The sequence below is a fragment of the Panthera onca genome, chromosome D1 (assembly GCF_046562875.1).
Source record: "Panthera onca isolate mPanOnc1 chromosome D1, mPanOnc1 haplotype 2, whole genome shotgun sequence".
NCBI classification, from domain to species: Eukaryota; Metazoa; Chordata; class Mammalia; order Carnivora; family Felidae; genus Panthera; species Panthera onca.
The window spans coordinates 39,718,411-39,731,566 of record NC_138348.1 but is presented as its reverse complement, the minus strand read 5'-3'; the positions used below and the strand labels follow the sequence as shown (position 1 = coordinate 39,731,566).

The following is a 13,156-nucleotide window of genomic DNA, read 5'->3' as shown; positions in this document are numbered from 1 at the left end:
GAGAGCCACTCTCTGATCAGAGGTCCCTGATGGCCCTGGGTGATTGAATGATCAGGATATCATTTCCCACACTATGTTCTACAGAGTGGTTATTCCCTTGATGGTAACTTGCTAGGGAAAGGGTTTCATAGGGGGAAAAGTTGGTAAATAATCTGGGTTGGGCTGTTAGAACTGTTCATACAGACAGGTCTACTCAGATCCTTGCATCTGCTATATGTATTCATTTATTTCGTGTCTGAATGCCTTCTGTGTGCCAGGCACTGTTTTAGGCACTTGGGGTTCACGACTGAATGAGATTACCAGTGTGCCAGCTCTCTGCCTTCTACTGGAGGAAGAAGGCAAATAAACAGGGAAGAGAAATCTCAGATAGTGGTATTACGATAAGATGATGGGATTCAGAAGGATTGGGTTGATAGGTTGGACTGATAGGAAATTCTCTCTGGGGATATGATACCAAAGTGAAGATAGGAATGACACTGAGCAAACCATGTAAAATTTAGGTGTAGAATAGATCAGCCAGAGGAAGCAGCTGGTGCAAAGACCCTGTGGTGTAAGAGTATGCTTGGAAGGTTGGAGGACCAGAAAGAAGGCTGGTGTGGCTGGAGTTTAGTAGGTGAGGGGAGGTGGGAAATGATAAGGTACCTGTAAGCAAAGCCTCTTGTTTCCATGGTAGACAGTGTGACCGATGGCCCCTGGAGTTGCATAGTGCTGTTGGCCATGAGGCCAAATCACAGAGTGCTAGCTAAACTGGGTAAAGAGTCTGCATTTCATTTTATAGATAACAGGAAGCCACTGGGTTGGGGCGGGGGGCAGTCTTGAGCAAGAGAGAAACTTGATTTAACTGACAGTTAAAAAAATAATAACTTCTTATCTCCTCTCTGGAGATTAAGACTATTAAGAGGCTTTTGTAGTCCTCGGGATGACAGTGGCTTGAACCAAGGGGTGGAGCTGACATGTTGATGGGCCACTTCAGGAGGTTGAGCCAAGGGGACCGAATAGATGGCCTGTCTGGAGTAAGGGAGAGGAATCACAGATACTGCTGGGTTTCCGGCGTGAGTAGCGGTAAATGGCGCTATTTATTGAGAAGAGGGAGCCCGAGAGAGCAACACGTGTGCACTGTGACTCTTCAGAAGAGGCCGTAGAAAGCATTCCTCCAGCTCAGCCACGGAACTTGTTTCATAGAGCATCTCATTGCATATACGATTCCAAGGAGCATGTGTTGAGAAACCCTGGGTTGTGTCACTAAGCTGTGCTAGCCTGAGGCACCCATTTCCATGGTAAGTGTTTGTTTTCTTAAAAGAACCAGATGTCCCAGTCAGGACGCCCATCTCCCAGTTAAAAAAAAAAAAAAAAAAAAAAATCCTACTACTAATAAATGCTTTACCTAAAGAGCAGCCAAACTTACTTAAGGCGGGTTTTTATATCCACTTATTCCAGAGTGATTCCTCCCATCCTGGCCCCCTGACTCTGCACTGTGGTGACACGGACTGGGCTTCAGAGTTGCTCGGTGTCCTCACTCCTCCTTTGTCTGGCCCAGACTGGGTTACTTCTGCAGACAACTGGCTTCATCCATTATGTACTGATACTTTATCATTTCACTTCCAAAGGACAATCTTATTCTCAAATTCTAGGGGTCTAATATCTCCTGCTTACACTCTGGCTGTAGATTTAAGACTGGTAATATGGCATCACTGGCTTAGTTCCACTGTATTTCTATCCCAGATTCTGTCTCTGATAATCACAATCCCAAGGGTAATGGTGTGGGCCCTTGATCATCAGTGTCAAGTGTTGATGGAAGCCCCAGACGCCAGGTTTGTTTTAGTCCTTTGTTAGAACTCTGCCAGATACAAATAGGCTTAAACACTGTACCTCATGGGGTAGCAAATATTAAAACTTGGCAGCTTTTCCATGAAATTTGTTTAAGAAAGGACTCATGGAAACTGGCAAAGGAAATTCGAGATGCTGGCATGAGGGAATCAGAGCAACTCCTTGATGATGGCCAAATGCAGGCTCACGTTTACCTCCTCTCTTCTCGTTAATCTGCGTGAGGCCGAGAACTTGATCCACGTTCTACCTCATGAAATTCCTCACCAGTCCCAGAGTCCAGGAGAGGAGCATACTTCCCAAGACTCGCTTCCTTCTTCCTCTGTGTCTACCTTACATATTATCAATATTTAGCTGTGTAGGAAAAATCCAGACAGTTGATTTTTTTTTTCCTGCCGTCTCTCCTGTCTCTTCCTTTACTTTCAGAGTCTAGTGACACCAACGTTGTTTTTCCCGCCTCAGATCACTGCATTAGGGTTCCAGGGAACGTGTGTTGAGAAACACAGGTTGGTACAGGGTGAACCTGGTATACGGTGTGTGGATACAAGAAAGATAAATATTTCTCCTTTCACAAGACAGTAAATGAGCTTACCTTTTGATGAAGCCCAATCAAGATTCTTCATTACACCAGCTTATGGTCCAAAATCTAGAATATAACAAGCTCATAAGACTAAAAATGAACATTTCTAGATCACTGAGAGCAAATATTCCCAAGACCAGCAAAACTTGTACACATCCGTACCCTTGTTTTGGGTCAACATTTTATGACACGTTTTCCGAAAAGCACCCTGGTAAAAGAAGCATGTGAGATAGAAGCATCTAGATGCTCTGGGGAAGTTGTCAAGTTTGTTTACATGTCCAAGACCCTGCGCTTCAGTGTTTTTTTTTTGCGGGAAGAAGGCGGCCTCATGTCACAGGTAGTAGAAAAGATACTTGGTCTTGAGAAAAACGAAAAAAAAAAAAAAAGAAATCAAATGTTCTTAGATAATCTTGATAGCAATTGCTTCACATTGGAATGTCACCAAATCAGAAAAGCCAGACTCAGAAGGAAAGCTGCCCATTACGGGAAAAGTGGGCAGAGGGCAACCCAGGCGCATCCCCGTTGTCACGGACTCCCGTTAGTGATGTGCGTGTCTAACGTATCTTCTCTCCCCTCACTCATCTCTCCCACTTTTTTCTTTCCTGTCATGCAGTGCATCATCCAAGGACTCCTCTCAAAGCAAAATCATCCGCTTCACTCTGGGTCAGAAAAAGATCTCTAGGTTAGACTTTCTCTGTGTCCTGCAAAGCATGGTTTCAACCCAACTCATTGATCCCTTTGTTCTGGCTAAGTTTCCTTTTGGTCCCTCTGCCCGTTTCATGTTTGCAGTTTGAGAAAACCAAACATGCTTTGGCTAATGACCCAATGTGGGAGAGTTTGGAGACTGCCTGTGGGGTCATTGAAAGGGGGAATGTGTGTATCAGTGTGTGTGTGGCTGGCGTTGAGGTGTATATAAATGTTTCAAATCAATGCATTTCATTGATTTGGGCTTTCATTGCTTCGTATCAAAATCCTTTCTGATTTAGGGAGAGGTAAGTTTCTAGGTGGTTTTTGTGGTGGTTTTATGATGAGTTTGGCTCCCTGCTCTGGCCTGGCCCTGATCCCACATCATCTGCACCTCCTTTATGTGTGTTGTGCTTTTTATCGTTGCTGTTATTGCTAAAATTACTAATGCGGGTTTGGTTTCTCTTGAGTTCTAAAGCACCCAAAGCATGAATCCAATTGGTCGGAGGAGACAAAGCAGCAAGGTGGCTGTGTCTCCTTTTCGTTTCCGGATGTTCTTTGTACCTTGGAGAGATTGCCTCAGTTACCTAAAAATAAAAGTTAGTCTTGCTCACTAATTCTCCTGACACAGAATTTGACATTTACTGCATACTGTAAGGACCGATTCCAGGGTATGGAAAATGCCAGTCACGTCTTTGGGATCTACTCTTCTTTTAAAGGCAGCAAGAGCTGACATTTATTGAATGCTTGTTATGCATCAGTTTGAATGCCTTATCTTATTTAATCCTCACTTTAGTTTTCATGCGGCCACTCATTATTATCCCCATTTTACAGATAAGAAAACTAAAGTCTAGGAAGTTAGTTAAGTTACTCAAGATGATACAGAAAGTGGAAAAGCCAGGATTTGAGCCCAGTTGACCTAACTCCAGAACCCTCACTTTAACCACTGTGTTTACACGCTTTCTCTCTTCCTCCCCCTTGAATTCTGGTGTTTATGGGGTTGTCAAGGCTGCTTTTAAAAAAATCTTACGTTTTAGCTGTTACTCTTGGCCTTTTGCCTCACTTTGCCCTTTGTAGCATCCTAATAGAACCTGATGCTGGTTCATTATTTTCATTGAATTCTCATTTAAAGCTAAAGGGATATCCACACTACACTTTTTTTTTTCAATGTTTATATTTGAGAGAGACAGAGTGCAAGCGGGGGAGGGACAGGGAGAGAGGGAGACACAGAATCCTAAGCAGGCTCCAGGCTCCGAGCTGTCGGCACAGAGCCCGACACGGGGCTTGGACCCACAGACCGCGAGATCGTGACCTAAGCTGAAGTTGGACGCTCAACCGACTGAGCCACCAGGCGCCCCCACGCCACACTACATTTCTATCTGTATTCGTGTAACAAATACATACTGAATGTCTGCTTGCTGCCCCACTCTGTCAAGTTCTCAGTGCCTTTTTCTAGCCAGAGTTTACTTTTTCTTTTCTAAAAAGTTACACATAGGGAGACCCAACTCAGGATCTGCCTGGCTGTTGGGCAGAAGCCGCGGGGCCATTGCTTCTCTGTAGAACAAGTCCATATGTTACCCAGACTTGGTTCTGGGCGACAGGAGGGAACCGACGTTCGTCAGTGCTTTTCATAATCATGTCCCTTTGTCAGTTTGGGCTGCTACAACAAATCACCATAAACTGGGTGACTTAAACTCTTTCCCTTATAGTTCTGGAGGCTAGGAAGTCCAAGATCAGGGTGCCCGCACAGTCAGATTGTAATGAGGGCCCTGTTCCTGGTTTCTAGATGGCCATGTTCTTGCTGTGTCCTCACACGGAGAGCAGAGAGAGAGGAAGCAAGCCCTCTCCATTCTCTTCTTACAAGGCACCGAGCCCATCATGAGGTCTTCAGCCGCATGAAGTCCCTCCGCTAAGCCCCATTTCCAGATACCATCACGTGGGGATTAGGGTGAGGACACCTGAATTTGGCCAGGGTGGGGCTGGAGGACATAAACGTGCAGTTCACGACACCAGGCTAGAGAGTGCCTGCTTTCCCTGCAAAATCACACCAGGCCTCCCTCAGACACCCCCTGCACTGGCAAACTGGGTTCCCAGTTTTTGAGCGTCAACCTAAATAGAGACGTAAACTGAGGTGAGCTCAAATTACCAAACTCAAATCGAGTTTATTTGGGAAGAGCAGGGGAATTGCAGTTTGGGAAATGCAGCCATAGCAAGAAACAGGTGAGTCTGTTGAGGGTTCGGGGTGTGCTGTATTGATGGGCCAGGAGTACAAGAAGGGGAGATCTAGCCAGAGTCCAAGGGGTAAGTTCATTGGCTTGAGGATAGAGAGGGATTCTAGGCAGACATTCATTGGTCGGGAGATAGGTTTCTCTCTTCTGTAAGTCAGGCGTTTATGGGAAATGCGATTTTCAGTTTTTAAACTTGGGTCTTCTGAGGGCACCTGTGTGGGATTCTCCATTTCCCATTCTCCAGTTCCATTGCAAATTGAAATCCTTTCACAGATAAAAGGAAAGGAAGTTAAGTGAGCTTGGAGGGAACCTGAAGTCTGGTGTTTGTTCCCACGATGTACTCAGTTCTAGAAGATAAGCAGGAGCTGGCTGGGAAAATACTTAATTGGAAGCACATGCCCATCCCGAGTGTGAGTGGTTATCAGTCCCAGATGATGGAAGGAGGCAGTGGGAAGAGCGGAAGAACCGAAGGAAGAGGCCGTGTCTGCCCCTGACCCCAGGGTGTGCTGGGCACAGGGCTTCCAAGTTGACTAAAAGCCAAGGTCTGGCTTTCTTTCAGGGTCACATCCCTCACCTAGAGTTTCTTTTGGATGCATCTTTGTCTCTGATGAGGCCAGTGAAGGGATGTTCTTTCATTATCTGCCTAATACTCCTCCTTGCCTTCCCTAACCCCCCTCCATTTCCCATCCCCAGCCTTGAGCACAATTCTGATAAGCGTTTTAGCTGATCTGGGCATCACCAAACGTAGCTGTAAAATTAGTTGTCAAAAGAAACCACCTTACCCCTGCTGGCTAAGCAAGACAACTCTCCCAGAGCTTTGGAAATAGAGTTCAAGTGCAAACTTTGAACACCTGCCAGAGTCAAACACCTTGTATAAGTACCAGGGATATTGAACAGGGTAGGAAGCCTCTCCATTGAATCTGGATGCTTATAGAGGGAATCCATACAGGGATGAAGGATTTTCATGAATTTCTGCCTTCGACTACAATTATCGTCCTTTGGCAACCCTGGTGAGCCCTGGGTTTGCAGGTGTGTTCTATCTGTGGAGGTAGAGAGGTACGTGGCTGGGAGTGCAGCTAGTCAAACCTAGTGAAAGCCCATCTTCATCACTTACCACGTAACCTGGGTAAAGTCTTTATTCTCCAGGAGCCTGTGTTTGCTTACCAGCAAAACAGGGTAGTGCTGCCTCACTCATAATGATATATGGATTAAATAAAGTCATTTCCTAGTCCTTTGATATCTGGTCTATACACCATAACTAGCAGATACAGTGAGGTTGGTGTTTGGGATTGATCTGGGCCAGGGAGGGCCACCAGACCACCTGTCTCCAGCAAAACCCCACAGAGTTGATCACATGACCATCTCGTGGAGAGGAAGCAATGGGACTGTTACTTCTGTCCTCTTTGTCCAGCTGCTGAAAAGCAGAGGCCATGGAGATGAGCGATTCAACATTTAATAATCTCCTCTGGCAGAAAGCATCTCCCATCACAATGCCTGCCACCTGAGGTCCCAAGCATGTGCACACAAGCTGCCATTCCCCCTGGGAGGGCCATCTTCTCCCGGCCTTTGAAGTGGTTTTGCAGGGGAAAAACAGCTTTCCTCCCATCAGCACACACAGCGCGTGGAGCCGGGATGTACTGCGAGGTCATGTGCCGAGAATGACAATTTACCACCCTGCCTGCTCGGCTCTACACATGTTGGAGAAATTGACCACGGCTTCAATAGCAGCAGGATTTCTCTTCTGCCTCTCTTTTATGCCACTTCCCTTAAACTTATTCTTTTGATACGACACGTGTATGTTTCAAAGAACCCATCTGTGTCCTCTGTCATTTCGTAACTACGTTTGGAACAAGGAATGGTCTTGAGAAGTGGAGTTGTGCTTGCACAGGAGCCTTGGAACTCTTCTGGCACCATAAATGATACAGGTTGACTTGATGTGCTCCCCTCTCCCTGCTTTTCTTCACTGAGGCAGGCACCTTGGGCATCGTCTGTTTTACCCATGGCTGTTCCACATGAGCGAGACCCACCTCTTCTGCAAAGGATCCTAAAGTACAGACAGCAGCTGTTTCCAGGCTGGGACTTGATAGAAGTTCCTGTGATGCATCAGGATGTTAACAGTTATGAACTGGAGAACGTGAGCTGGAGAGCCTGAGGTCTGCATTACTGTGAACTAGAAGATACTGCTCCCAGCCTCCCTAATTTATGACTCATTGCTGGAGAGCAGGAAAAAGTCCAGATTCATACTGCAACATACTAGGGCCTGTCTATTCTGGCCCTGCCTGCTTCTCCAGCCTCCTTTCCTCCCAGTCTGTCCCCCCACTCCCCAGCACACACCAGACCCTCCTTCTTCTGCACTTTTTTTTATAGGCTTCCCTCTGCTGGAGACCTCTGCGTCTCTCCATGACTCCGTACCTTCTTGTTCTCCACGCACATTTCCATTCCACATGGCACCTTGCTCTGGGGTCACGTCTATCTGGAACCTTCCCTGACCATCCCACCAACCTCCAAGGTTATCATTTTCCTTCTTTGAATTACTTCTGACCTTTGCATATTCTTTTATCAATACATGGGTAATTTAGATGTTTTCTAGGATCAATCAGCCTTACCCTAAGATCTAGATGAGATCGAACTAGAACCCTGTCTTTGTTTGGGCTGCCACAGTGAAATACCACAGACTCAGTGGCTGATACACAACAGAAATTTGTCACTCACGTTTCTGGAAGCTGGAAGTCCGAGATCAGGGTGCCAGCCTTGCCAGGTTCTGGTGAGTGCTGACTTCCAGGTTGCAGACTGCTGACTTCTCCATCCCTACCTGGGGCCAGCCAGCATTCTGGACTGTCTTTTATAAGGTCATTAATTTCATTCATGAGGGCTCTGTGTAATGACCTGATCACCTCCCAAAGTCCCCCACGTCCTAACACCACCACACTAGACATTAGGATTTCAACATATGAATGTGAAGGGGGGCATAAACATTCACACCGTGGAAAACTCTTCTTCAACCTGCAGAAAGTCATGCCCCAATGATTGCTCATATACCTTAGGTCCTCAAGGTCAGCATTGTCTTTGAAGTGAAACATTTGAAATCCTATTCCTAAAATTCAGCCTGAATCAATTTGGTAGATTGACTCACAAAGAATATTTTGGTTCCCTCATGGGTGGATCCAAAGAAGCCTTTTTTCTTCCTACCCACCACACATTCATGGCCTTTGTGTCTCAGGCAGACTTTGTTGAAAATTTCAGAGGGATGGAGGGGGCTTGCTTTGGAGCAAGCAACTACTCAAGCCCATTCACAACTCACAGTGTAAAGCATTGTGTTGTTATAGACACCCACTGAAACTTGGAAGAAATTACTTGGTCTCCACCCCGTCTTCCCATTTGGTCAAGTTCAGGTTGCTGAGCTGACTACAGTGTAAAAGTGATGGGGGTAGAAGATGACATGAGTTGCCTTGAACTTTGTGGTAGCCCTTGCTAAGTATGTGCCAACCATTCTTTTCCTTGTCAGCTGCCCTCAAAGCCTTCAAGAAGTCCTTCTTGAAATCCTAGAAAACTTGGTTCAACCCTGTAGCCGCTTGATGGCTATGCCACTCTCATCCGAGGTGTACCTCTAGGTCCTGACCCAGTGAAGAAAATCTGATGATGACGACCCAGGAGAGACCAGAACTAGCTTATTGATCCAAGACCAGGAATGTTTCACTGTGGGGAATGGGGCCTACAGATGGCTCGGAGATGCCCTAAGTAGAAGGTCTTAGTCATAGATCTTCCTCTTCTGGAATGTTCCTCCATAGAGCAGTTCCTCTTCTGGAATGTTTCTTAGGGAAATAAGTACCATCTGCCAAAGCCTGGCTTACCTTTTTGAAAATGTAGATCTCTGTCTTGTGTATGTTGATTTTTGTCTGCTTTCTTCTGATACTTTCATCTAGATCCATCAATGTCCTTCATTATTTTGTCTGATTCTTTTTTGTACCAAAGCGTGTTTCCTTTATGACAATGCCCAACTCATTTATAAATTTATGCTCAACAGAGAGGATGAGAAGGGGAAACTAACAGGAATTGAATACTCACAACAGGCCCGACATTAAGCTCCATTTCAAACGAACAACTATCCCATTGGATAGTTTATTATTATTCCAAAGTTATCTGATCTGGAACATGAATCTTGGAGAAATTATAAGACTGGTCCAGTGTTCTGTGTGTGGGAAAAGTCCTTATTTTATCCATTACTCCATGCTGCCTCACAGAGGACCAGATTGCCTACCCAATTCAAGGTTGTACCCATCCCATCCTATGCTTTGATCGATCTTATTTCCATAGAGGCCCTGGAGACCCCTGAGTTGGGGCAGTGGGAGCTCTGCAGCAACTTCAAAAGGAAGCCTGTTTTCCCTTCTTGTTGCTTTTTGCTTACCTACTTCTTGCAAATTCCCTACTGAAGTAGAATGCTATGGCCTGTTACCCTGTTCCACATAATACTATTGCTGTGACATCATCTTGAAAGAAGTCTATAATTCTTTCCCAGGCCTGTCTGTGGGCATTAAGGCTCTGCAGACTATAGCTGGGTTAAAGGAGTCCAGCCCAGAGGACCCCATGTCTGTATCTGCAGAAGCTCTGCCATTGGCTCTGAGTACTCAGCTAACACTGACCTGGAGGGCTCTTGGGATGCCATTTGTATTAAAGGCAGAACCAAGAGGTACCAAAATCCCCTTGCCGGGCCTCCTTGTTCAGTTGTGCTGGCCACATCTGGCACCCAAATATAGATGCTGGCTTTATACCCCACTCTTTGCCTGTCTATGTGGGGTGAATCTTTTCTCCAAAACAAGATGGGGTAAAAGGGGCAAATCGTCCTAGTGCAGTGGAAAGTGCACTTCCCTCTGCCTCTTGTTAGGGGAGAGAACTCAGCCCCTTCCTTCCCTCCTAGCTCCCCGTCAGGGAATTGGGCCACCTTCCTAACTGTATAAATTTTACAGTCTTCTCTCACCAGCTCATGTTCTCTGTTTATTCTACAACCATCTTTCTTGCTCAGCCAGCAAGAAAAAAGTTTAAAGTGATCGCCTGCTTATATCTAAAATGCTTCCAGACTGCAGACTTCTTTGGCGCTTACAGATTTGCAATGGGGAGAGAAAGTTGAAAGCTTTATGGGTTGAAAATTCAGACTTCTCACTAGATCTTTCGCTAGTCAGCGGAGGTTCCAGTGGCTTTTAAACAGCTAAGTGGGTTTTAGCTGAAAGATATAACTAAAGATTTCATTATTTGTTCCCCTTTCTGTTTTTAACGATTAGAAACAGCCTGCTTAGTACTCTCTGACCCAAAATTCTGAGGGAGTCTTACCCTTAACTCTTTGGGGAGGAGGTCGTAAGATCTGTAGACATATTACAAAAATGTCCACTAACTTTATTTCCCAAACCACTCTAAATGAGGTACTTTACTTAAGAGAAGGTGTATGTTTGTCCTTAGGTTAATAGATTCCTGCTTATTCTACAGAAAGAACGTATGATTTTTTTCTGTCTACTGTGCAGAGAAGCTGGGCTTCAGCCTCTAAATAATACCTACAGGGACAGGTTGTCAGGTGTTGAGGGAGAATGTATGTCTGAACACATGTTTTCATCCAGGCCGTGAGTTTTCTTGTTGCAGTTGTATTGGGTCCTGAGTGCTAACGGTTCTCTATTATAAATTACGTCATTTTCTTGATACTGCAACCCTGGATTATGGCATTATTATTAATATGGATTATGGCCATATTAATACCTACTAGAAGAGATGTACGCAGAAGGTAAAAAAGTTTAAAGTCTTAATAGGCCCTTATGTTCCACACTTAGAATTAGAGTTGACATGGTTTGACCCTATTGAAAAATAAATTACTCATTCAAGAGAAAAAGGAAGATAAACTTCATATTTTTTAATCAGCAAACATATTCATTTACTTTTCCTTCTGAATTTCTCTTTGCTCAAAGGAAAACTCATGTTTAGCTGTTGGACTTTGCTGGGGTCATTAGTAGCCTAGATGTTTGTGGTAGTTCCATTGAATTTTTTGACTGGCAAATCTCCACAGGCCCAATGTCTTGAATGGTTTCCTCTACCTCCTGCATGGTTGCAGTTCCTTCTTCTGAGACACTGCTGTTCTCCTGAGACTGAATCCATTTTCCTGTTGCTTTTGCATTTTAGGCTTCCAGGTCCTACTGCAAGGGTATCCACTGCAGGCAGTGAAGCCAAAACGCGTGGAGGGTCAGCCACTGCCAACAACCGACGCAGCCAGAGCTTTAACAACTATGACAAGTCCAAACCGGTCACCTCCCCACTTCCACCACCACCGCCAAGCAGCCACGAGAAAGGTAAGTCAACTTCTTGAGGGTCCTTTTTGGCATTTTCCTGTATACAGATCCAGTTCCTTTGGGCGAGTTTGCTAGGGTTGGGAACAAGGTTGCAAATAGCATGGGCCACAGGACATACTTGGCTGGCAGGAACTTTGCTAGCAGAGGCATTAATAAAGTGGTGGAAATAGGTTCATGGTTGCCAGCAGGAGTATTTGTTTCAGTAGGGACCCGGAAGACACCTGGCTACAGAGAGAAGCAATATAGCATTTACAACTTGAAAGTAAACTGTCACAGAACGTCCTCTGTATGATAGATGGTTTTCCAGAAATGCAAGGTTCTCGGAGCGTGCGTTTTGTGACCTGATAAGCTTTCTACCCATTAAAAGTGATATGAGGGAAGTTAAGAACAAGGGAATTTTCACCCTTTGAAAAAGGCAGAAATGTGGGTTGTGTAAATGAATATCTTGGCTACATATGAGGAATATGCAACATTATTCTTAGTGTTCCGATGATGTAACTTTTACCAAAAGAGGATATGACTTTTTGCTCTACATAGCCCTGAGATCTTAGGATGGGGGAAGAGGTGAGTAGCTGTGTGGGGGCTATTGCACAGAAGATGGTGAAACAAACATTTGCTTGCTTCAGTCTGTGTCTCGTGAGACCTTGGAGACATTTGCTTGCTTCAGTCTGTGTCTCGTGAGACCTTGGAGAAACTGAGCTTAGAAGATTGTACAGTCAGAAGCAGAGCCCTCCTTCATTCCTCCCAGGCTAAGTGGTCTAGACTTCTTGGTGGGGGTGATGTGCCCAGATCTCTTGGAAGCATTTTCTACAGTAAGAGTTGTCCTAGATGTGCCCCTCAACTCCCCCAAGACTCAGGAGAGCTGCCTCCCACTCTGAGGGTGTTCCAGGAGCCTGGGCAGCCTTCCCACTGTGAACGAGATCCAAGGCTCCTGGACCTGCCCTCTAGCCCGGGATGGTTTCATTTAGTGGAGCTTGGTTTCTGCCCTACCCTCAGCTAGCATACTTGAGAAAATAGGAAGGGAGGTTTGGTATGGCTGACCTATATATGGCACAAAGTTTTGCATCAGGGCATTGGAAACTCTGCGGCCAGCAGTGGGAGGTCTCAACCAGACAAGTTCTTTGTGATCCAGCCCTTGGCTCCTGCCTTAAGAAAATCATTTGTCATCTTTTTCCCTCTTTCTACCCCCTTCCCCTCCCCTCCTTTTCTTCTCTTCAACCATAGCCAAACATGTTCCTTTCAAAAGTATGGTCTTCTTAAAAGTGTGTTTAAGGGGCACCTGGGTGGCTCAGTTGGTTAAGTGTCAGACTCTTGATTTTGGCTCAGGTCATGAGCCCAGGGTTGTGGGATCGAGCCCCATGTTGGGCTCTGCACCGAGTATGGAGCCTGCTAAAAATTCTGTTTCTCTCTCTGCCCCTCGTTTCCCCTCACGTGCACGCGTGCGCTCTCTCTCTCTCTAAATAAATGAATAAAAATAAGTATCATTTGCCAGGGACTTTGATTTTCACTGTGTT

At 45.4% G+C, this 13,156-nt stretch overlaps 1 protein-coding gene across 10 annotated transcripts in view; it reads left to right on the top strand.

Moving 5' to 3' along the window:
• The window catches only part of NAV2 (neuron navigator 2), a 732,958-nt gene that overhangs the window by 508,296 nt on the left and 211,506 nt on the right, over nt 1–13,156 (top strand). For 9 of the 10 annotated variants that reach the window (XR_013550161.2, XM_078433316.2, XM_078433314.2 and 6 more), the window contains exons 6-7: nt 3,018–3,086; nt 11,476–11,642. Coding sequence is in view for 9 of the 10 variants with exons in the window: in XM_078433316.2 (XP_078289442.2) it covers nt 3,018–3,086; nt 11,476–11,642 (236 nt within the window). In the remaining variant the exon portion in view is untranslated. The remainder of the gene's footprint in view (nt 1–3,017; nt 3,087–11,475; nt 11,643–13,156) is intronic. The other variant, XM_078433312.2, reaches the window with a different exon arrangement.